General features: G+C 45.6%; 1 protein-coding gene across 1 annotated transcript in view; it reads left to right on the top strand.

Moving 5' to 3' along the window:
• The window catches only part of DPY19L4 (dpy-19 like 4), a 554,933-nt gene that overhangs the window by 329,756 nt on the left and 199,563 nt on the right, over positions 1 to 25,614 (top strand). Inside the window, exon 15 of the mRNA XM_085605236.1 lies at positions 5,615 to 5,671. Coding sequence (XP_085461362.1) covers positions 5,615 to 5,671 — 57 coding nt within the window. The remainder of the gene's footprint in view (positions 1 to 5,614; positions 5,672 to 25,614) is intronic.

Here is a 25,614-nt window from a genome sequence, read left to right as displayed (position 1 = left end):
ATGCCTTTTGATGGCCGTTGCCTTTTTGGCGACAAAGCAGTCTCGGGCTGGAGGGCTTTAACGATTCTAGAGCTACGGCCAGATCTTTGGGCCTCACTGCGCCTTCTCACTCACTCCAGTCCCAACCACATCTGGCCCAGTCTAGTCACAGTTTCACAGAAGCTGCCCAGCCTCTGTGTGGCAGCGGATGTGGGACCCAACAACCTCGTAGGTCTGGGACCCAGCGGGCGGGCCAGTCCACTCTTCCTCCCCACCACAGCCTCCAAACCTTCCTAGTCTGAGGTTTCAGGCACATCAACGGCCAGTTGGAGGCAGGATTCGCCATCACCACCTCATCTGCCAATCCATCACGTCGGACAGGTGGTTTCTGCAAACGTCCGAAGGGGATACTCTCTCCCCTTCGAGACTACTCCTCCCTCCATGCCACCGTCTTACGAACTCATATCGGAGGATCATTTGGCACTTGTCGGACAGGAAGTCTCAGCTCTCTTGCCCAAGGTATCTACAGAGAGGGTCTCTGCACCAGAAGTAGGTTGTGAACTGCTATTCCCGCTACTTTCTGGTGCCCAGGAAGGACAAAGGCATGCGTCCTATTCTAGACCTCAGGGCCCTCAACCACTTCCTCTGGAAGGAGAAGTTCAAGATGCTCATGTTGGCCCAGGTCCTGTTTTTCCCTCGACCCCGGAGACAGGATGGTGGCGATGGACCTGCAGGATGCTTAGTTCCATATTCCTCTCTTGCCACCCCACTGACACTATCTACGGTTCACAGTGGGCCACAAGCACTTTCAGTTCATTGTGCTCCCCTTTGGCCTTACCAGTGCACCTCGGGTGTTCACAAAGGTGATGGCAGCGGTCGCAGCTCATCTGCGCAGATCAGGGTTTCCAGTCTTTCCCTATCTAGACGACTGGCTGTTGAAGGCAGGCTCACCCCAGGCTGTCTTCTCCCACTTCCAGACTATGGCAGACCTCCTGTACTCGCTGGGGGTTCACTATAAATGGGTCGAAGTCACACCTGACTCCCTCTGTCGCTCCCTTTCATCTGAGCTGTTCTGGACACAGTGCAGTTTCGGGCCTATCCCCCCGAGCAGTGAGTCCAGGATATTCAGGCTATGATACCAGTGTTTCAGCCTCTATCCCTGGATTTTGGTTAAAATGACTTTGAGGCTTCTGGGCCTCATTGCATCCTGCTAGTGGATCATGCCAGATGGCATATGCTGGCTCTGCATTGGGACCTGTATCTCCAGTGGACGCAACATCCGGGTAATCTTTCTGTTTCCATTCAGATTTCAGAGGGAACTGCACGACAACTGCAGTGGTGGCTAACAAACCAAGATTGGGTCAGAGGCAGATCCCTCTCCCTTCCCCAACCACTTCTAATGGTGGTGACAGATGCGTCACTCCTGGGATGGTGCGGCCATTTGGGAGAGGCAGAGATCAGAGGCGTCTGATTTCCGGCGGAGTCTAGGATCCATATCAACCTGGAGCTCCGGGCGATCCGACTGGCACTGAAAGCATTCATTCCCTCTCTCAAAGGGAAAGTGGTGCAGGTATTCACAGATAACACCACTGCCATGTGGTACTGCAACAAACAGGGCGGGGTGGGGTCGTGGACATTTTGTCAGGAGACTTTTCGCCTCTGGACATGGCTTGAACATAAGGGCCTGACCCTGGTGGTTCAACACCTGGCGGGTTCTTTGAATGCCAGGGCGGACTAACTCACGCCCTGGTCACCAGCAAGCTCGACTAGCGCAATGCACTCTATGCCGGAATAAACAAAAACCTCACCTGCAAGCTGCAGAACATCTAAAACGCCACTACAAGACTGGTCCTCAACCTGCCAAGACACTGCCCCATCTCCCAGCACCTGCTCACACTCCACTGGCTCCCCATCGAAGCTAGAGTCACCTTCAAGATGCTAACCCACGCTCACAAGGCCCTCCACGACACCGGACCAGCATACCTGAACAGCAGACTCAAATTCCACGCACCCCAAAGAACCCTACAATCGGCCCAGCTCTCCTACGCCGTGGTCCCCTGTACCAGAAAGACCAGATCGGGAGGCCGCTCCTTCTCCTCCCGCGCGGCCAGAGCCTGGAACGACCTTCCGCTCCACCTCAGACGGACAACATCGCTCCCCATCTTTGCAAGAAACCTCAAAACCTGGCTCTTCGACAGACCCCCCTCCTTGATGGACTGGAACCTGCAACCCCCCTCACTCCCCAGCGCCTTGAGACCCTTACGGGTGAGTAGTCGCGCTTAACAAACACCTGATTGATTGATTGTCGATCACGAATGGCGTCTTCATTCGGAGGTGGGTCAAGGTCTCTTTCAGCTGTGAGGAGAGCCTTGGTTAGATCTATTCGCCACCGAAGAGAGTGCGCTCTGTCAGCAGTTTTGCACATAGGAGTTTCCAAAGCGGCACTTGCTCTGTGACGCTTTTCATCGCAAGTTGAACTGCAGCCTCCTGTACCACTTCTGCCCTGAGTGCTCAAGAAGCTCAAGCGCAACCTGGCTCAAATTATTCTTGTGGCTCCGGACTGGGCACAAAGAGTCTGGTACCCTGAGCTTATGAGCATGGCCATCGATCCTCCAATCGGACTGCCCCTTTGGGAGGATCTTCTTTCTCAGCAGCATAGGACGGTTCTCCTCCCGAACCTGTCCAGTCTCCACCTCCTTGCGTGGAGATTGAGTGGCGATAGTTTACAGCTTTCAGCCTTCGGTCCGAAGTCTGTAATGTCATCTTGGCAGCCAGGCGTCCCTCCACTAAATCGGTGTACGCCTGTAGATGGAAAAAGTTTGTGGCATGGTGCACAGTAAAGGCTGTGAATTCCTTTCTGCCCCTCTTTCAGAGGTACTTTTATATATACTTTCTTTGGCCCAGCTCTGGGCACTCTCAAAGGTTATCTTGCAGCTATCTCTGCTTTTCTTCGGCTACCAGATCAGCCATTCTTGTTCAAGTCTCCTATTGTTACTAGGTCCTTTAAGGGCATTACTCATCTATTTCCTCCATCTCCTTTAATAATGGCACAGTGGGACTTGAATCGTGTTCACATACCGTATGTGTGCTCACTTCCAGCCTCCACATAACTGTCCTCTCAGGCTCCTCACTCTGAAAACTGCCTTCATTGTTGTCATCACCTTTGCTCGCAGGGTGAGTGAGCTAGCTGTAAGCTCTGTCTTCCAAGCCCCCGTTTGTGCTTCGAACAAGGCCTTTGTTTCTTCCTAAAGTGGTTACACCATTTCATGTAGGTCAATCTATCACTTTGCCCACCTTTTTCCCAACTCCACACCCTTCCAAGGAGGAGGAGAGACTCCACCGTCTGGACCCTAAACACGCGCGGTCATTCTACCTTGACAGCACCAAAGATTTTCGGGGGGGGGGGATAATCAACTCTTTATTGGCTATGAAGGTGCCAAGAAAGGTCGGGCTGTTAAACGTACCATCTCTCACTGGGTTGTCCTTCGTATAAAGATCTGCTCTGCTTTAGCTAAGAAGGCTCCTCCAGTGGAATTGCGTGCTCATTCCACTAGGACTACGGCAGCAACCACTGCATTGGCACTTGGAGTCCCACTCCTTGATATCCTACCAGGCGGCAACGTGGGCATCTCTGCACATGTTTAACAGACATTACTGACTGGGCAGCCAAGTCCAGAGGGACGGCTGTTTTACCCGTTCGGTCCTCCAGGACTTTCTTGTCTGAACTTGGTCCGCGAACTCTCCTCTGGGGATGGTATTGCTGAGGTATCTATTCTAAGGTAAGGAATCTTCAACTAACTGTCTTTCAGATGCACAAGTTAATTACCTTTGGTAACGATTTATCTGTAAGAGACATATGTTAGTTGTAGATTTCTCACTACCCAACCATCCTCCCCGCTCTGCGAACTAATTTCTAGTGATAGGGACACCCATACAGAGCCCTAGTTGTGGCACACCCAATGGTCAGTTACTTGCATGGTTCTGCACTCCTGGTGTGGAAAGTCGTGTCAGAACTGACGTCAACGTGCAGGGGCGGTGTCTAAGGAGGCACTGCAACGTCATTGCGGTGACCACAACGCTGACGACAGACGTGGAGTCGACTGACGCCACCTACCGACGCACAGGGGTACTGCTAAAGAAAGATTTCTGGATCCAGACTGACGCCTAGGGTAAATTCTAAGGTAAGGAATCTACAACTAACATATGTCTCTTACAGATACATCGTTACCGAAGGTAAGTAACTTGTTCTTCTCTCCATTATTGGCTCCCTGGTGTAAGCCAGTGTGCAAGAAAGATCACATAGATCAATTTGCCCTCTGAACCACAATAGTATGGCTAGCCCCAAAATCTAAGTTGAGGAAATAACCACTATTCCTAGAATCCTTATTTAGGATCAGTAAAAAATGACTTGGTTTCCTTCGTACCCATTTTCCATTCATTATATTTTACTTTGTACATTTGAGCATGGGCCACATTTCAGAAATGCCTAGGTCCCCTTCATGCCCATGTTCCATTCATGATATTTTACTTTATACATTGGTGCATGGTCTGTACACAAGGAATTATTGTTTGTTGCAGCTCAGTTGTTGGGTCTGGGTATTTCATGTTTTTGGACAGCCAACAAATAATTATATATATATATATCACTACACTCAGAAGGCTCTGTTGGACGCTTTTGTAAATCTGCCCGCATTGCAAAAGATTATAGTTGAAAATGTTGTCAGCTATTTTATTTTTTCCTATTTTCCATTATTTCTTATTTCAGCGACTAGTTTCTTTGGGGAAAGGATGAGGTGGCTTCAAATATAACCCCTGTCCAAATTTTGAATTCTGGCAAGTTCTGATAAATGTATAGCTTTCCTGATTCACACCTGTTTCCATCACAAACTGCAAGTTGGTTGAAACCACAAAAATAGCAAAAATGGACTACCACTTAGAAAAATGCAAAAAACTGATGGAAATAAAAGGTTTCTTTCTGCTCTGTTTGTTCCTGAAAGCTGGCAGTTTAGTAATCTTAGCACTACAAATCTTTTTTGATGCAATTGTTAGAAAACAAAATACACTTTCTTGCACAGCAACTTTTTGGCATTAACCATGGGTACCTTTGATACCTTCTGTGGTAAGAAAGTTGTGAAGGCTTGCAGTACCCCAAACATACAACAGTGTAGGTAGAAAAGCATTAGTAGTTAATGAATTACTGTAGTAACTGCTTGAGTTAATTAGCTTCTCTTTTTTTTAAATGAACAATAAATGAAGTTTGGCCATTTTAGCCTGCCAATAGACTGAAAAAAAGATATTGTTTCTTTATTTAAGCACACTTCTGCCCTGAAAAGGATCCCACCCATGGGTGGGGCAATTTAGTTTTTATAACTTTGATGAGGATTCCCATGGAAGAGAACGATGATTACAGATAAGTAACTCTTCCTTCTTTAACCATTACCTTGGTCAGTAGTTAGTAAACTAATATTGAAGGTGCCTAGACGATCATTCTAAATGGTATTTAATGATGATGACTCAAAATTTCTAAAATATTGGGAGTACTATTGTTGCAGTTAATGTTTTGATAAAGATGCTGTGACGATTAAGTTCTTGTGGAAATATTTTTAACAATCTTGTATTTTTTTTGTTTTGACAGGCTGTCCTTCTGAGCTTCATAGTGCCCTCGCTTATAGGCACTATGTTATATAGAGAGGTAAGTAGTCATATTTATCTCACATTTCTGTATTTTTGTTTATGTTGGTGTTGTATGGTTCTTACTAATAAAGTAACAGTGTGCGTTTAGACGGCATTAACTTTAGGGTATGGGAGACTGAGTGCACTCATACTATCAGAATATGTTAGCCCAATTCCTGACTAGCTCACAGTGCACCATCTGGAGCCCTAAACCTGATGGTATCTGCAACCTCAGAACATGACCACTCTGATCACCCTACCAAGGAATTCGTGGAAACAGATCTAAGCTTTTGTCATTACTTTAGGCGTGCCCAAAGGGAGACACAAGAAATACACAAATTGGCTTTTCAAATATTTATTGAAGCAATTAGATTTTTTTTCTCAAATATATTTTTATTTTTTCAGGTTTCATATAGATACATAAATCAACGAAGGCACTACAGTCATTCACTACATACCTTAGTGTCAATAGAACTCTGACAATATTGTACAATGCTGCAGTAGGGTGTTTAACGTACTTCTTAGGACACACCAGCACATCATATAAAGCAGCAATGCTTGATAGACAATGCTGACCAGTCCCATAGCCATTACCTCTGTTCAGGAGTCTGACCTGGTGTCACCCCAAAGTCTCCCTCCAGGGACCCCATTCCATAGTGAGTCCTCCACCATCCCCATACCTTGTAAAACTTGCAGGGACAGCCTCAACCACTATATGTCACTTTTTCGATCACCATGTAGAGGTCCATCCCCCTCTGCCATTCTTGTATTGAGGGTACCTCTGGTGCACCCCAGTTCTTGGCCACTTCTCTGTTGGCCACCACCCGGACTAATGAAATAAGCAATTGGATTCCATTGTTACCAGCATTACAAGAATGGTGAAAAAGATAAATAGTTCAACCAATGCATGTTGCAGTGATAATATGAATATATATCATACTAATAACCATACCTAAGTCTAACTATGCTAGAGAGCATAATATGGTGTGCATTCTGTCAGATCTCTTGGAGTAGCTTAGCTCCTCATTTACCTGTATGAGTGATGTATCAGGAAGCCATCCTGGTGTGTGACAAGCCTCCATCCTTTGCAGGATGGTGATAGAAAGCAGCAGGGCTGGAAATCAGTCATGGGCGAATGTCCAGGGTATTCCTTGAAAGTGCTCCTCTGCCGAACTAAATGTCAGAAGCAGTTTATATAATAAAACCTGCCCCGTTCGCACTGTGCCTGAGGTCCTCGGCAATTCATTGTTTGTATTCCCGACTCAGAGCTGTCTCTGAATGGACAGCAACAAGACGCAAGCGCAGCGTTCTTAGTGTACTTTATCCTGGAAGAACATATGTACAGTTTTGTGACAAAATGCTTACGAAGAAATGTACTTGGAAGCAGAACACTGTCTGAGAGCGTTCTATACGTGCAAAGCAGGCTAAAAGTCCCTTGTCTAAAAAAATTTGAAGTTTAAACATGAACATGTAAAATAGAAATTTTTGTACACGAACCCTGTTAAATATCACTACAGGTGTTTAATGCCACCGTTTAGTAAGATCAAACAATTCCATGACAAAGTCTTAGAACTAAATGTTCCAAATATTTGTTATGAGTTTTCCTATTAAAGATATAGCCCTATCTATTAAAGACCATTTTCTGATTGCCTGGAATTGGATACAATTTCTAGTCTGTCAGGTTCCAGTTGCAACAGGTATTATCAGACTGACATTTGGAGGCGCGTAAGACTTATTTTTATTCTTGTATATTTATCAGGAAAAGATGATCAAAGACTTTTTGCATTTCCATGTTTCTTCAATAAAGGTACAAAAATTATTAATTTCTAATTTGATTCTGCCTACACATTTTGTGATATCTAATATCTCTTTCTCAGAGCACTAATTGGTTATGTTTCCAGTATTTATACGCAAAGGAAGAACACCACTACAAAAATAACTGTCCTATCAATAATACTTTTGCTGCGTAATAAATTAAGTATCGATTGCAAATATAATCATTGTACATTGCTGCCATGCCTGCACTGAACACTGAGAAAGAAAAATATTTCCTGGAACACTCACTTCGACTGTGCCCTTTTCTGCTCTAAAACTTCTGAGCCAGCAAGATCTGTTGTCGCTCTCATCTGGGAAGGAGAGGCCAGCGCCCCTGACCCGTCACTCATGCTCCAGCAAGCAGATAAAACCTCCCGACTTATGAAGTGTGCTGACCTTAAAGAATGCCTGGCACATGACAGGCCATCTACTACATTGCTGCTTCCCTTGAACAGGACACTGAGGGAGTGATATGCTCCCAGGGATACTCAGCACTGCTGTGTCTTTTCCTTCTTTGAAACTAGCCAAGAAAGCTAACACGTCTTTGTGCAGCCTCAACTGTATGCTTCTAATTAGTCATTGAACTAGTGTACGTTAAAATGCAAGGAAGGTGCCTTCCAGCTGTGCAGCGCTAGCCTTGCAGCAGAGGGCAGAGGCTAAGGGCAAAGTGCTGTGTGCTGTTTTTTTTGCCAAGGTGCTGCTTGTGCTTCAATAACTTTTTACTACCCATTTCACTCAATCTAGATGTATTGTCGTTGGTAAACCCCATTGGGCAAGTCATATCCACTTGATCACCGTCCTCTACGATATAACACATTGGCCCTACTAGATTGGCTGGAATTTCTCCAACGTAAACCACACCAGGTTATTCCCAAACTGAATTGTGTAGGACTTTCGAATCCTCTTCATCAGCATAGCCTTAATGTTACATTATTTAACACAAGGTCTGCAGTTAGACAGTGTCAAGAACTAGTGCATCTTTTGACTAATTAGATCTTTTTTGCCCATTGAGAACTTGTCTCTGATTCAGAACCTTTCTTGCTCTTTTGGTTTCAGTAAGGGACCACATACTCCATCAAGATGGATCTTTTGGAAAAAGGAGTGAGATGATGATGGTTTATAGTCAATCTTTACTTATATTATTTATATCTCTTGAATATTTTCCGGATTTCAATGCCTCCTGTTCACTCTGACACTCGCTCCTAAATTTGCATCTACCTGTATTAATTTTTACCTTTCTCCAGGGAAAATCTTAAATCTGTTTACTCCCTATAGGGTACCTTATGAACCCTGACTTCTAGGTACCCTACTTGGGTGGTATTAGAAGACTTTATATTGTGCTTAAAAATTATACTGGATACTCAAGCAAGGACTCTTCTGGCTGGCCTTTCTCTTGATTGATAACGGCTACCTTCCACATATGAGGCTGCATCTTAGATCCCATTTTTACGAGGATCCCTCTTATTGCAATTAAGAATAATCAGCCCTGTGTGTGGTTAGACCACTCTATGATCTCTTTTGAGGTCATGGGTCCCTCCATTACAGTAAGTAGCTCTTTTGACAATCTACTCTATCTTAAAAGCAGTAAACTCACTCTGCACTCTGTCAGATGAGGAACTAGAGCCTCTTGAATCACTTGACTTCATTATACTGGAGAAACACTACAATTCCACAGAGGCCTTCAGCTCCTTTGATCAACTATGTAAGTCCTTTATCTCTGACATAATCCACTATTCTTATAACCAGACTTAAGTCTCATTCGGCTCTATGGTTCACTAAGTTGAAGAAAGCCCAATCTTTGGCTGAGAACAAGTGGTGGAAGCACAAGTGGCCCAAAATAAATTCAATTATTTCAAATGCAAAAAGAGATCGCCAGTGCTGAAGGCACCCATTGAGTTAATTCAAAAATGGTTGCTCAGCGAATCTGATCTCTCCTTAAAATCCTTAACCCTAACATTAATGTAAAAAAATCACAATTTATAAACCAACATCCTTCTATGCCCTCCCTAGATATCTAAGCACTTTTCTCTTAAACTTGGCCAGATTTATATCACAGTCTACATCCCTTAGTACCCTGACGTTACCGTGTTCCGGGTGTTTCATTTCCTCGGACCATCCCTTGACTCCAGGTATCTTCACACCTACCTCCCTATGAATTCAATTGTTTCCGTGGGTCCCACGACCAACCTTTTCTTTTCCTTTCCTTCTGTTCTTATAGAAGTACCTCTGGATCACGTAACCATAGTCCTGATGATGACCTCAAGCTAAAGAGGTCGAAATGCCGTCGACTCCACAACGCCAATTGTGGCATTTAAAAAGGGTCATTCATAAATGGTGAAATTATGTTTGTGACTGTAAATTCCTTTGTACATACTTTTGTTCGACCCTCATGGTCTATCTGTCCTTCGCCGTTCCACGTTGTTGCCTGTACATTTATGTCACTGCGCCGTTCACTCACCACTACACCCCCAGTGCACATATGGTTGTTATGGTTACTGTAAATTAGTTTTATTTTTGTGCTTCTATCTACAAATAACAACCCTTCATCCTCCTCTTGGTCTCCCTTGTCCCTTCCTGTGCTATACAGGCGCGCAACTCCCATTGGACACAAAGGGCTTCAGCTCCCCCCGTCGTGTTTGTTGGCTGCCCAGGATGAGACAGCTTCCAGGCACACACACAGCAGCGCCCGAGTACTTCACAGGTCTTTAAAAGACCTTTTGCTTGTTAATGAGGCTTTGATGGTTTTCACCCCTACTTGGAGCCCCTGCAGCTCCGCTCTGCCTTTTACTTGAAGAATATCAGCCAACCCGAAATTTTTTCTTAGCCCCCCCCGAAATTTGACTCTAGTTGCGCCTCTGGTGATATGATTAATTCTCATACTTAACGGTTCCCTTACATGATTTACCAGTTGAGACATTGTCTTTTTGCTACTATACCTACACGGTCTCAGCTGGGTTAACAGGTTTACTCCTGTTTCTGTTTTTTTTTACGATTGAGCAATCGCTGGATTGCGAGAGTGTATTTTATGAATACCTAACACCTTTTTTGTGTTCTATAATGTGTAATTGATCTACATATTATGTCCTCCAGGGAGACCCCTCCTATTCGGATGACTATATCCAGAATATTCTTAGTGGACCCTCCCTATTATCCTATACCTCTACCCCCCCTCCCTTCAGCACCCAATAACTCTAGGATATTGTTTGAGAAACTAGAAAATCTCAAAAAGAAACCAATTCGTACTGACTTGCATGCTCGCATGCTGACTGAGTACCTTAAATCCGATATCATACCATTGGGATTACAAATCCGCAACGTTCCTGCTATCTTTACACAGGACCCCAAATTCCGCACTGGCTTTAGCCATCTGGCCACAACCTGCTCCAGGCACTGGATTTTGCTTGGCATTGAAACGGCCATAGAACAGAGTAAAAAAGAATTAGAGGAGATAGCGGAACTTGAAAAACTTATCTTAGCCAATACCACCATCACTGACGCCAAAGGTCTCCTAGACAGAGTAAAAACTACCATTGCAACCTTCCATACCTTTGAACAGAACAAGACAATAAATAAAATCCAGAAAGATATTAAGAATTACAATAGAAACCAACCATACCCATACTTACCTGACACATTCTACAACACTGCCTACCAGCCCCCTAGAACTAAGAACTGGGGTAGATACCGCAACAACCAGGTCAGCACTTTTTCAGATTCATCTAACACCTCCATTGAGGACTCAGATAGCTCGGAGGTCACAAGTTCTGGCCCACCTAGACGTCCTCCCCCACCTCCACTCTTACCGACTGGTTTTTTAGGAACGAATTGCGGACGCGGCCGCAGGAGACAAAATTACCAATATCAATACGCAGGCGAAAGACAGACTCGCCACAAGTTCTACCAATGGGGGCCTCAGCAATAACAAACCCACTATACAACACACAAACGGATATTCCTATCTCCCTAGCTTGCAGCACTACATATAGCTCTTCCCTTATCACCTCCAGTTTCCCTGCTTCATCAACCAGTCACAACGTTACATTGCTTAATCCTCCCCCACCTCCCCAATTGCCATCTGTTACTGATACGACCATACCCATTTTTAGGTCTCGCCTAGCTATTGCGTTTACACAATTGCTATGCGAGACTCTAGTAAGAGGGGCATTTCAAAGTGCTCCCAAAAGTGGATTGCATTGGCGAGCACGCGCACAATTACGTGCATCGTGCCGCCATCCAATCCACTTTTGGTAAGCGCTTCTGCCCACTGGCGCGTGCACCTACTTCAAAGGGTCCGCTCCCCCGCCTGGAATGCACTCCCCCGCCCCTTGCCGCTTCAAAGCCCGCGTTTAGCGAGATTAAAGTGACACTTCAATCTGGGAGCGCGCGGGGAGCTCGAGCCCACGGGAAGACACACGCTACTTTTGTCTTCCTTGTTTAAAATGTATTGCTATTATCAACAACAAAAGGATGGTAATAAAACTAGTCTGCCTATAAATTAGAGCTCTCTCTGTAAACATTATCAGTCCCCGTCATTCCACAAGCAGGAGTGCCCTACATAACTCACAGCACAGCTCCGGCTAGCGGTGGCATAGAATCAATGCACCAGGTGTTACCACAGCCTTTGGACGCCTGAATCCATGGGAAGGAACATCGCACGTGCCGCTCCTGTGATGTATATACTCAATGCATGTGTGTATTATCACAGCCTCATCACGGGCCTGAGGACGAGGGTCAGAGCATGGGTAATGCCACAGTGCCATGAATTGTTGGGTGTTTGCGCAGCTTTAGACCTGGCTTGGCCAGGCATGGTATGGGTGCACGTGAGGTCTGAGCCAGAGGTGAAAATGCGAGGTTAGCAGCAGTCTACGCTTGTATGCCCGTATGTATGTATAATGTACAGCTGTATGCATCTACGTATGTATCTATATACGTATGTGTGAATGTATGTATGTCCCCGTCATTCCACAAGCAGGAGTGCCCTACATAACTCACAGCACAGCTCCGGCTAGCGGTGGCATAGAATCAATGCACCAGGTGTTACCACAGCCTTTGGACGCCTGAATCCATGGGAAGGAACATCGCACGTGCCGCTCCTGTGATGTATATACTCAATGCATGTGTATATTATCACAGCCTCATCACGGGCCTGAGGGCGAGGGTCAGAGCATGGGTAATGCCACAGTGCCATGAATTGTTGGGTGTTTGCGCAGCTTTAGACCTGGCTTGGCCAGGCATGGTATGGGTGCACGTGAGGTCTGAGCCAGAGGTGAAAATGCGAGGTTAGCAGCAGTCTACGCTTGTATGCCCGTATGTATGTATAATGTACAGCTGTATGCATCGACGTATGTATCTATATACGTATGTGTGAATGTATGTATGTACGTATCAATATACGTTTGTATGTATGAACATGTGTGTAAGTAAATATGTACGTATGTAAGTACATACGTATGTGTGTGTCTATGTATGCAGGTGTGTATATAGTTATATATGTATGTATGTTTGCATGTATGTATGTATATATGTATGTACATATGTATATATGTGGAAATTTATATAACGTCAACCTTCCCAGGGACATGAAGGTGCCGTACACTTCTAGCATCCATAACCACGTCCGACCGCCCCGGATCTCTTTCTCCCCCCTTGACTTTAGACAGCGGCTCGGCTGGATCTGACTTTCACCAGGTGCTTGGGAGGTGCTTCCGAGTCAGATACTTGCATCTCTTGTCTAGGGATGCAGGCGGCCCCTGCCCCCCCCCCCGTTCTAACCATGTGATACTCCCCCCACCCCCCCCCCCCCTTTCTAACACACCCACCACTCTGCAGGACGCGGAGATCCGTGTGTACAAGTGTCGTGTTTGCACACGCACTGTGCAATGGTGCAAGCAGTGGGCGGCTCACGCTCTTCACAGCCGCTGTGAAAGGGAGTGAAACAAACGTGGGCTTCACAGGTTTAGGTGGCAGAGGCAAAATGAAGCAAACAAACTGTGGAATAAAAGCGGAAAATTTATCTTTTACTTATACGTTTTGTTGTGTGTGTATACTACATACTACATACTTGTGAGTTATGAGAATCCTGTGTGGTCATGTAATAACTTGCAAGGGGACGGACGCAGCACAGTTTTACTGGTTAGATTGAAAATACTGTACAATAATGCATAATAGTATTATGCATTACTGTACAACATGTTCTATCTAACCAGTAAAACTGTGCATCGGCACAATGGCATGTGGCTACCGTGTCACAATAGCATGTGGCTACTGTGGCACAATAGCATGAGTCTACTGTGGCACAATAGCACATGGCTACCGTGCTACCGTGGCACAATAGCACGTGTCTACTGTGGCACAATAGCACGTGGCTACTGTGGCACAATAGCATGCGTCTACCGTGGCACAATAGCACGTGGCTACCATGGCACAAGTCCTTCGTATTTTATGTATTCACACATATTATGATAATACGTTTGAATACATAAAAAACGTAGGGCTTGTGCCATGGTAGATCCATATTATTGTGCCACGGAAGCTACAAGCCACAGTAGCAGCATGCTATTGTGCCACAGAAGCCACTTGCCACAGTAGCGACATGCTATTGTGCCATGGTAGCCACATGCTACTGTGCCACAGAAGCCAAATGCCACACACAACCACACACACAACCACACACACCCCCACACACACATCCAACATACACACACAACCACACACACACCCCAACATACACACACACTCCCACATACTCCCACACACACAGCCACACACACACAACCACCCACACAACCACCCACACAACCACCCACACAACCACACACACACACAACCACAAGCACACACAAGCACACAACCACAAGCACACACAACCACACACAACCACAAGCACCCACACCCACACACACAACCACACACACCCACACCCTCAACCACAACCACACACAACCACAAGCACACCCACCCCCACACACACCCCACAACCACACACACACACACACAACCACACACACACACAACCACACACACACAACCACACACACACAACCACACACACAACCACACACACACAATCACACAACCATACACACAATCATACACACAATCATACACACAACCAAACACACAACCACACACACAACCACACACAACCACACACAACCACACACAACCACACACAACCACACACACAAACACACACACAACCACACACAACCACACACACAACCACACACACAACCACACACACAACCACACAAACAAACACACTCACAACCACACACACAACCACACACAACATACACACACACAGCCACACAACTACATTCACACAGCCACATTCACACAGCCACATACACAACCACATACACACAACCACACACACACACACACAAACACACACACAGCCACATACACACAACCACACACACAGCCACACACACACAACCACACCCACACCCACACCTAACCACCCACACCCACACCCAACCACACACACACATCCAACCACACACACACAACCATACACACAACCACACACAACCACAAACACACAACCACACACACACAACCACACACACACCACACACAACCACACACACAACCACACACACAACCACATGCACAACCACAACCACACACACAACCACAACCACACACACAACCACAACCACACACAACCACATATACACACAACCACACATATACACACAACCACACATATACACACAACCACACATATACACACAACCACACATATACACACAACCACACATATACACACAACCACACATATACACACAACCACACATATACACACAACCACACATATACACACAACCACATACACACAACCACACACACAACCACATACACACAACCACATACACACAACCACATACACACAACCACATACACACAAACACAACCACACACACAACCACACACACAACCACACACACACACAATCACACACACACAAAAACAAACACACACACAACCCCACACACAACCACACACAACCACACACAACCACACACAACCACACACACAAACACACACACAACCACACACACAAACACACACACAACCACACACAAACACACACACAACCACACACACAACCACACACACAACCACACAAACAAACACACTCACAACCACACACACAACCACACACAACATACACACACACACAGCCACACAACTACATTCACACAGCCACATTCACACAGCCACATACACACAACCACATACACACAACCACACACACACACACACAAACACACACACAGCCACATACACACAACCACACACACAGCCACACACACACAACCACACCCACACCTAACCACACACACCCACACCCAACCACACACACACATCCAACCACACACACACATCCAACCACACACACACAACCATACACACAACCACAAACACACAACCACACACACAACCACACACACCACACACAACCACACACACAACCACACACACAACCACACGCACAACCACATGCACAACCACAACCACACACACAACCACAACCACACACAACCACAACCACACACAACCACACAACCACATATACACACAACCACACATATACACACAACCACACATATACACACAACCACACATATACACACAACCACACATATACACACAACCACACATATACACACAACCACACATATACACACAACCACACATATACACACAACCACATACACACAACCACACACACACAAACACATACACACAACCACACAAACACATACACACAACCACATACACACAACCACATACACACAACCACATACACACAAACACAACCACACACACAACCACACACACAACCACACACACACAATCACACACACAACCACACACACACAATCACACAACCATACACACACAACCACACACACAACCACACACACACACAATCACACACAACCACACACACACAACCACACACACACAACCACACACACAACCACACACACACAACCACACACACACAACCACACACACTCAACCACACTCAACCACACACAACCACACAAACACACACAACCACACATATACACACAACCACACATATACACACAACCACATACACACAACCACATACACACAACCACACACACGCAACCACACACACAACCACACACGCACACGCACACAACCACACACGCACACAACCACACACGCACACAACCACACGCACACAACCACACACACGCACACCACTACATACACACAACCACACACAACCACAAACACACAAGCACATACACACAAGCACATACACACAAGCACACACACACACAACCACACACACACACAAGCACACACACAAGCACACACACACAAGCACACACACACAAGCACACACACACACAACCAACCACACACACAACCAACCACACACACAACCAACCACACACAACCAACCACACACACACAACCACACACACACAACCACACACACACAACCACACACACCCACACACACACACAACCACACACACCCACACACACACACAACCACACACACACACAGCCACACACACACAGCCACACACACACAACCACACACACACAACCACACACAACCACATACACACAACCACACACACAACCACACACACACACAACCACACACACACAACCACACGCACACAACCACACGCACAACCACACGCACAACCACAACCACACATACAACCACAATCACACACAACCACACAACCACAAACACACACACAATCACACATATACACACAACCACACATATACACACAACCACATACACACAACCACACACACACACAACCACACACAACCACACACAACCACACACAACCACACACAAACACAACCACACACAAACACAACCACACACAAACACAACCACACATGCACACAACCACACACACAAAACCACACACAACCACACAACCACACAACCACACAGTCACACAACCACACACACACACACGCACACAAACACACACACACAACCACATACACTCACAACCACACACAACCACACACACACAACCACATGCACAACCACACACACAACCACAACCCCACACAACCACAACCCCACACAACCACAAACACACACACAACCACACATATACACACAGCCACACATATACACACAACCACATACACACAACCACACACAAACACATACACACAACCACACACACACACAACCCCACACACACACACACACACACTCACACAACCACATACGCACAACCACATACGCACAACCACATACACACAACCACATACACACAACCACACACACAACCACATACACACAACCCCACGCGCACAACCCCACGCGCACAACCCCACGCGCACAACCCCACGCGCACAACCCCACGCGCACAACCACACACACAACCACACACACGCACAACCACACACACACACAACCACACACACACACGCACAACCACACACACACACAACCACACACACGCACAACCACACACACACACACGCACAACCACACACACACACACACACAACCACAACCACACACACACAACCACACACACGCACAACCACACACACGCACAACCACACACACACACACACACACACACACACACGCGCACAACCACACACACACACACACAACCACACACATACAACCACAAACTGTTTTTTGGGCTGACAGCATAAATACGCTGTCACCAAACACTATGAACACCTCAGGAAAGTTTGGGAAGTCACCCCCAACTTTGAAACCACTTGCTGTTGCAGAGTGTGTGCTGTACACATGGCAATACCTTGACACAGCGGACTGTTGCAAGGGATGCTTTGAGCCTCGGAGGCTGACAGACCTCAGTCTGTGCATTAGTTCACCCCGTCTTGGTGCTGCATGAAAACAGGGTGCCCACTGTCCAGCATGAAGTGAGACATTGTGATCGGGGCTGGAGATGCTATTTAGCAATCTGCTTAGAACATTGTGTGTCATTAATGGCATTAAACATAAAGGAGCACTGGCAACGCTGCTAAAATGGATTTAATTTTGAGTAGTGACTAAAACTTTAAAAAAGCCTGCAGTACTGAAACAAGCATTTGCAATGCAATAGGTCTCGCATTTGCAAAAGTTTAAGCTATTTGCATTGTTCATGACAATGCCTTTTTTAATCTATTTTATAAAACAAACACATAAATAAATGCCATTATCATTTACAAAGCCAATAGCTAGTGTTGCATTATTATTAGCAATGCCAACTGCTCACACTTTTATAATGCGAGACCTATTGCATTGCAAATGCTTGTTAATCTATACAACCACCCCTTATCCTCAGACGAGATTTCCTTACTAAGCAATGGCCTTTCCTTCGTCCCCACTGCACGTAGTGATTTTTTCAAAATCCAGGAAGACTTACTCTTGTTTTTCAGACGCATTCGTCTGAAACAATTTTTTTCTGATAAACCTGAAACTAACAGACCATATGAGACACAATTCAAACCTGCTTCCACCTTTTTACCACCTTTCTCGATGATGCCACATGAGATCTTAACCTTTGAAAAGCTTTTCTTACTTGAAGTAAAAGAACTACAACAACAACCTGAATTTGTACCTTACAATTTACCACTCACAGAAACATTTGCCATAAACAGTCTGAGCACCAACCAAAACTTAATCATCAAACCTGCTGATAAAGGTGGCGGTATAGTGATGATGGACCATGACAAGTATGACTTTGAGATCCTTCGACAGCTCAACAACACCACCCACTATCGCAAGCTTAATTCGGATCCCCTCATTGCCATTAAAAATAAAATCTCCGTTATCACCTCTCAGGCACTTCTAGATGGCATTATCAATAAGAAAGAACATGTTTTCCTTAACAACTCACATCCTAGAACACCGGTGATCTACACCTTACCCAAAGTTCATAAAAATACATCTACACCACCGGGCCGCCCCATAGTATCCGGTTGTGGCTCTGTCCTGGAACCCTTAGGCAAAAACATTGACTCCATCCTTAAGGTTTTTGTCCCACTTACTGATACCTTTGTTAAGGAATAGTACCCATCTGATCAATATCGTTGAGGATCTCCCGTTTAACCCAGAAATAGACCTCATGGCAAGTCTAGATATCGAATCATTGTATACGAACATCCCCCAGACAGACGGACTTAAGGTAATGGAACATTTACTGAACACACGACCAAGACCTACAGGCATTCCAACTGATTTCGTAACCCAACTTTTACACATCGCCTTGACTAACAATTACTTCTTGTACAAGGACACATACTACCTCCAAATTAAAGGAGTTTCCATGGGCGCTTGCTTCGCGCCAAATTTTGCTGTCCTCTATGTCCACCATTTGGAATCTTCACTCATCTTGTCGATCCAAAACCCTTTCCTTAATAACATCACCCTGTGGCGCAGGTGCATAGACGACATCCTCTTACTGTGGCAAGGCACCCATGACAATTTGGTCTCCTTTGTTAATTGGCTTAACACTGCTCTACCTCACCTTACATTCACCTCGGACATTCGCAATAATGATCTCGCCTTCTTGGACCTCACCTTACACGCAGAAGAAGGCTCTATTGGTACATCCCTATACCGCAAACCCACCGAACGGAATACTCTTCTTCTGTACTCTAGCTACCATCCCCGTGGCCTACGTGATGGACTGCCATATGGGCAGTTCCTCCGTATCCGGCGCAAATGCAAGTGGCGCAAGGATTATTTTCGTGAGGTATCCATCCTTTCGGTTAAATTGAGCACCAGAGGATACCCTAAACATCTGGTCGAAAGGGCTCTCAAACGTGCATGGTACAGTCACAGGGAGGTAATCCTGGCGCCATCTATCAAACGTGTTAACACACGTATCCCCTTTGCTTTTACCTACAGCCCTTCAAGCAACAAGGTTGGTAAAATAATCAAAAAGAACTGGACATTGCTACGCACTTTTTTGCACTTCTCGGATCCTCCTTTGCTATCATACAAAAGGGGCGACAATTTGTCAGACAAATTGGTTCATGCCATCACATGGCCCTCTAAAGAAAAACAGGCCCAATCTGTTACTACCTTGTGGGGCCTTTCACCCGTAATAGGCCATTTTAAATGCCAGAACTGCAATGTCTGTGACCTCACTAGTAACACCAAAGTCTTTGTCACGACTACACGCATGTACCAACTCAAACAATTTTCCAATTGTCACACCACCAATGTCATTTATGCGATCCGGTGCCCTTGTAATCTACTTTACATAGGTCAAACCACGCAGATGGTTAAACAACGCATTTCACAACACAAGAGCCGCATTAGATGCAGCGTCACTACTGCACCACTGGTAGTACATTACAAAGAAGATAACCATAACAGACTTGACATGGCAGGTCATAGACTGTCCACTACTACCCATCTGTGGTGGAAATCTTCAACTTTTACTGAACAAATGTGAATGTAGATAGATCACACGCTGTAATTCTGTGTCACACGGCCTAAATTCGCTCGATGAGTGGAACACAGTTATTACCAATGCATAGCTTCCTTCCACTGTGGCTTCACGCCCATAGGTATATCCCTCTCCATGACTGATCAGCACTGGTTGCTTTACCTCCTAGCAATCTTCTTACATGCATATACCTATGGCCCCCATCCTGTCACATAACTGTATGTCTAACCGCCCAACATTGCAAACGCTCTTCCTTTACTAGCAATGGACTCGGTGCTCTCAATATTTCTGCCGGGCTTTGTTATTTCATTGTTAAAAGTTTTATTCCCTGCATACTCTCCTTCCATAACACTTTCCGCCTTAATCTTGCCTGTAATTTGCCACACTTATTCAGTGTTACTATTTATTCTCTGTAAATTCACGTTTTTCATGCTCCTCACAATTTTTAGTGAATGCCTTATTACAATTTTATTCAATGTAGTTCTAGACGTGCCATGCTAGCAATTTATACAATGCTGATACGTTCTCTTTCACATAATTTTTCTCGTTATGTTCTTTTATTTGGTCTTGATTTGCAATGTTCATTCAGTGTTACAATTTTATTCTCTGCAACTTCATGTCCTTCACACCGTTTAGTGAATGTCTAACTACAATCCAATGACTTGTCTTGCTAGCAATCTATAACAATGCTGAAACGTTCTTTTCTTTCCGTTTCTGTCCTCTACTCGATCGTGAAATTATGCCTTTTTATAGATTGATTCACTGCAATTTACACGTTATTCATGCCTTTTTTACGTCTTGTTTCAATGTCGCCATACAGCTTTAGTCATGTTAATGTATACTTTCACTGTCCTATACATCTAATCTATCTACACCAATCTCGGTGCTTTCGGCCATCCTCCCTTAGTGCCATCTTCCTTCATCCCCCGGGGGCACCATTACCTCCTTCCCGTTCTAGTCCATGACCCCCTTCTGCTCCACGGATCGGACCCGCCCTCACTCAGTCACGTGACACTGCCGGCACTACTTCCGGGTTTGCCGCGCACCTTTCCAGAGACGCTTCAATCGTCCCACGACTGTGCTCTTCCGGACTTACCCCGGCTTTGCCCAGTATTGCTGACCCAATTCCTGGCTGATCCTATGTTCAGGGTAAGTGCCTAACTCCTCCCTACCACGTCCGGCGCCTTGAACCTCCCCCTCGGTGACCGCGCTTTGACTACTCTTACCTCCGCCCCTACCGAGCAATCTCTTACTCCGTTCCTTCACTGCCAGAACGCGGACCAACACGAGGTAGCATTTACCAACGCCATACCGAGCGATGAGTTATCCTGTGCCTTGCAACCCTCAGAGCGCTGCCTAAGTACGATGCACGCTCGACCGCGTAATTACCATCTTCACTATTGGTAAGATCGCGTTTTTTTCCCTTGTTTGTTTTGGTTCCCCATGGCTTCGTTCACCATGTAACTCGTCCCCTTCCTCCCTTGGCCACATTTATATCACAGTCTACATCCCTTGGTACCCTGACGTTACCGTGTTCCGGGTGTTTCATTTCCTCGGACCATCCCTTGACTCCAGGTATCTTCACACCTACCTCCCTATGAATTCATTTGTTTCCGTGGGTCCCACGACCAACCTTTTCTTTTCCTTTCCTTCTGTTCTTATAGAAGTACCTCTGAATCACGTAACCATAGTCCTGATGATGACCTCAAGCTAAAGAGGTTGAAACGCCTTTTACTCCACAACGCCAATTGCTGCATTTAAAAAGGGTCATTCATAAATGGTGAAATTATGTTTGTGACTGTAAATTACTTTGTAAATACTTTTGTTTGACCCTCATGGTCTATCTGTCCTTCGCCGTTCCACGTTGTTGCCTATACACTTATGTCACTGCGCCGTTCACTCACCACTACACCCCCAGTGCACATATGGGTGTTATGGTTACTGTAAATTAGTTGTATTTTTGTGCTTCTATCTACAAATAACAACCCTTCATCCTCCTCTTGGTCTCCCTTGTCCCTTCCTGTGCTATATGATTAATTCTCATACTTAACGGTTCCCTTACATGATTTACCAGTTGAGACATTGTCTTTTTGCTACTCATCATTTTTGGCAGGCATGGGGACATTAAGTGATTTGCCCGGAATCACAGGACGTTGAGCGTCATTGCTGAGATTCGAACCCAGTTCCCCAGATTTGAGATCGACCGCCATAGCCGTTAGGCCTCATGCTCTCCCCTATCCTCCCTTATCCTACTTAATCTGCATGCCTTACAGGTGTTCCTCAATATGTTTCTGACACCGGCTTACCCTTTATAGGGGACTCCACATGACTTGCTTGGTGCACTGGAGCAAGTCTGCAGATGGTGCATGGGGGTCCTTCCTGCCCCCCCCCCACCTGTTTATTGAGTTCCCTTCCACTCTGTTCATACCCTTCTTTCCTAGAAGATGCAAGGGAAAGGGCATATTTCTTGGGCTACAGATCTTTGTCTGGGTCCGCCCTGTGGAGTGTTCCTTCTTTCTCTATTCAGGTGTTAGCGCTTCTTGTGCTAGTTCTCTCCATACCCTGCCTGCCCTTTTTTCTCTTTTAGGTGCCTTGTGGCCGTTCCTAGTCCGTATCTTGGCATGAGTGGCTAACTTGCTGCCGTACGTCTTCTATGCCTGTGCATGGCCGGTTTTTGCTCTGCTTCTGCCTTTCGCAAGGCTGCAGTTGCTTTCAATTTTTGATTTGTGCCATTTTCATTACACCTCCGAGGCCACCCACATCATTTTGTTACTGGCCTTGCTGTTCTTCAGGTGCCCCTTTTTAGGGGTATATGGTGAATGCTCCTCTTGCATTCTTTTCAGACATGGGCTCCTCTCCCGTCCACTCCAAATTGATTCGTACGGAGGTTTGTGATCCCTTAGGATTCTTTTCTTGGGAATTTCCTCCACTTCTTGCTTACACAGTTGCAGTTCTCACCCCTTGAGGGCTTGCTTCCCTTGTACCAATAGGCTACTGGGTATGATCTTGGTTGGAGTCAGGATCCTCACCCACGTTGTTCCCTTGTTTGTTGACCGGGCATGATTACCCTATGCATATGAAGACTTTCCTTTGCTTCTGGCCTTCCTGCTTCGTAGGCTGTGGGCATTGCCTCACTATCTGCTCCTTCTCTTTTTTACACTGGCCCTTTGGTTGGACTTTTATTTCTGGCGTTGGTCTTTCAATACTCATTTATTTTACGCTGTGGACTGGCTGTCTGCATAGGCCTCCCAGGTGTTGGCCTCGTCCACCTCGGTACCATTTTCTAGTCCTCCATTGTCGTCTTTATTTTTCTGTTCTAGCGGGGTTGTTTCTCCCCTGCAGTTTTCTTTTCAATTGTCTCTCAACTGCCTAATCATACCGTTTTGTCGGTAGTGATGTTTCTTTCTGCTACCTTGGTATTGAGTGTGTACTTCCGGCCTACCCTCTCCCTTTAGACTGGGCCATGTAGCTGGTTTCCAGTTTGCTGTTTTCTCGCCTTCAGCCCATGGCCGCTGTTGTGCTTGTTGTATGTACCCTTCTTGGGCACCTGTTATTGTAAAGTGTGAATTCCGTATGTTTGTTCATAATAAATATATATATATATATATATATATATATATATATATATATATATATATATGTGTGTGTTTTATACCTTCCTTTTATTTGGATTATACGTTGCATAGTCCTAGAGGGCCTCCTACCTCTAAAAGTGTTTCCTCTGCCTATCGTGGTCTATGGCCAGGATTGTTGCTATTGCTCGCGATGCTTTACCAGCTACTGGTTTGAGCCCTCTGTCTTGCCCACTTCTATGGCTGGGAGCTTGGCCCAGTAGTTTTAGCTTTTGCCCTTAGCCTTCTGCCTCTGTCTTTTGGACCAGTTGCCAGTCTGGGGGTTGTGGGAGGCGTGGGCGTTGCAGTGCTATGTCTATACGGAATGTTCATCTGCAATGCATTTTCTCCCATGTCTTTGAACAGCTGTGGATTTGGTTCCGTACGAGGTTCTTCCCGAGTTTTCTGGTGGGATGGTTACCTCCACCCACCAGCTGTCTCTCTTTTTCTTATGCGGACCAGATAACCTAGCTGGGGATATTTCTTCGAATCAGTTCTCAGACCCTCCTCCGGGATGGTATTGCTTGGGTATCTATTCTAAGGTAAGGAATCTGTGGGTAGATATCTCTATCAGATGAGTAAGTTACTTACTTTCGCTAACCCTTTATCTGTTAGAGACTAGATCAAGCCACAGATTCCTTACCGACCGACCCATCCTCCCCACTCTGCCAACTGGTTCTCCTTTTTTTTCCTGATCCCTTCTATGCACCTTTGTGCTTTTTGTTGATACAAAAACATATATATAAATATAAGACACACCAAACAACCAATAATATTTAATATAAGCGTCTTTCAGAAAGAGGATTCTTTTTGGGCACACTGTTTCTATAGCAGTTTCCATACATTGATCCGCGTTTTAGCACGTAAAGCATTCCCTGAAGAAATTGACGTCAGGGGAGTGCTGACATGGACTCTAACGACCCCACATCCTGTGTATGAAGCAGTTACGGAATCGCTTGGTGCCCTTTACCGACGTGCATAGGTATTGCTGTAGAAACATTTCCGGATCCAGTCGGGCACCTGGGGATAATTCTAATTTAAGGAATCTGTGGCTAGATCTGGTCTCTACTGGAAAA

The sequence above is a fragment of the Triturus cristatus genome, chromosome 5_1 (genome assembly GCF_964204655.1).
Source record: "Triturus cristatus chromosome 5_1, aTriCri1.1, whole genome shotgun sequence".
NCBI lineage: Eukaryota > Metazoa > Chordata > Amphibia > Caudata > Salamandridae > Triturus > Triturus cristatus.
Note: the sequence above shows the minus strand (reverse complement) of the source record. Positions and strands in the feature narration are given on the sequence as shown.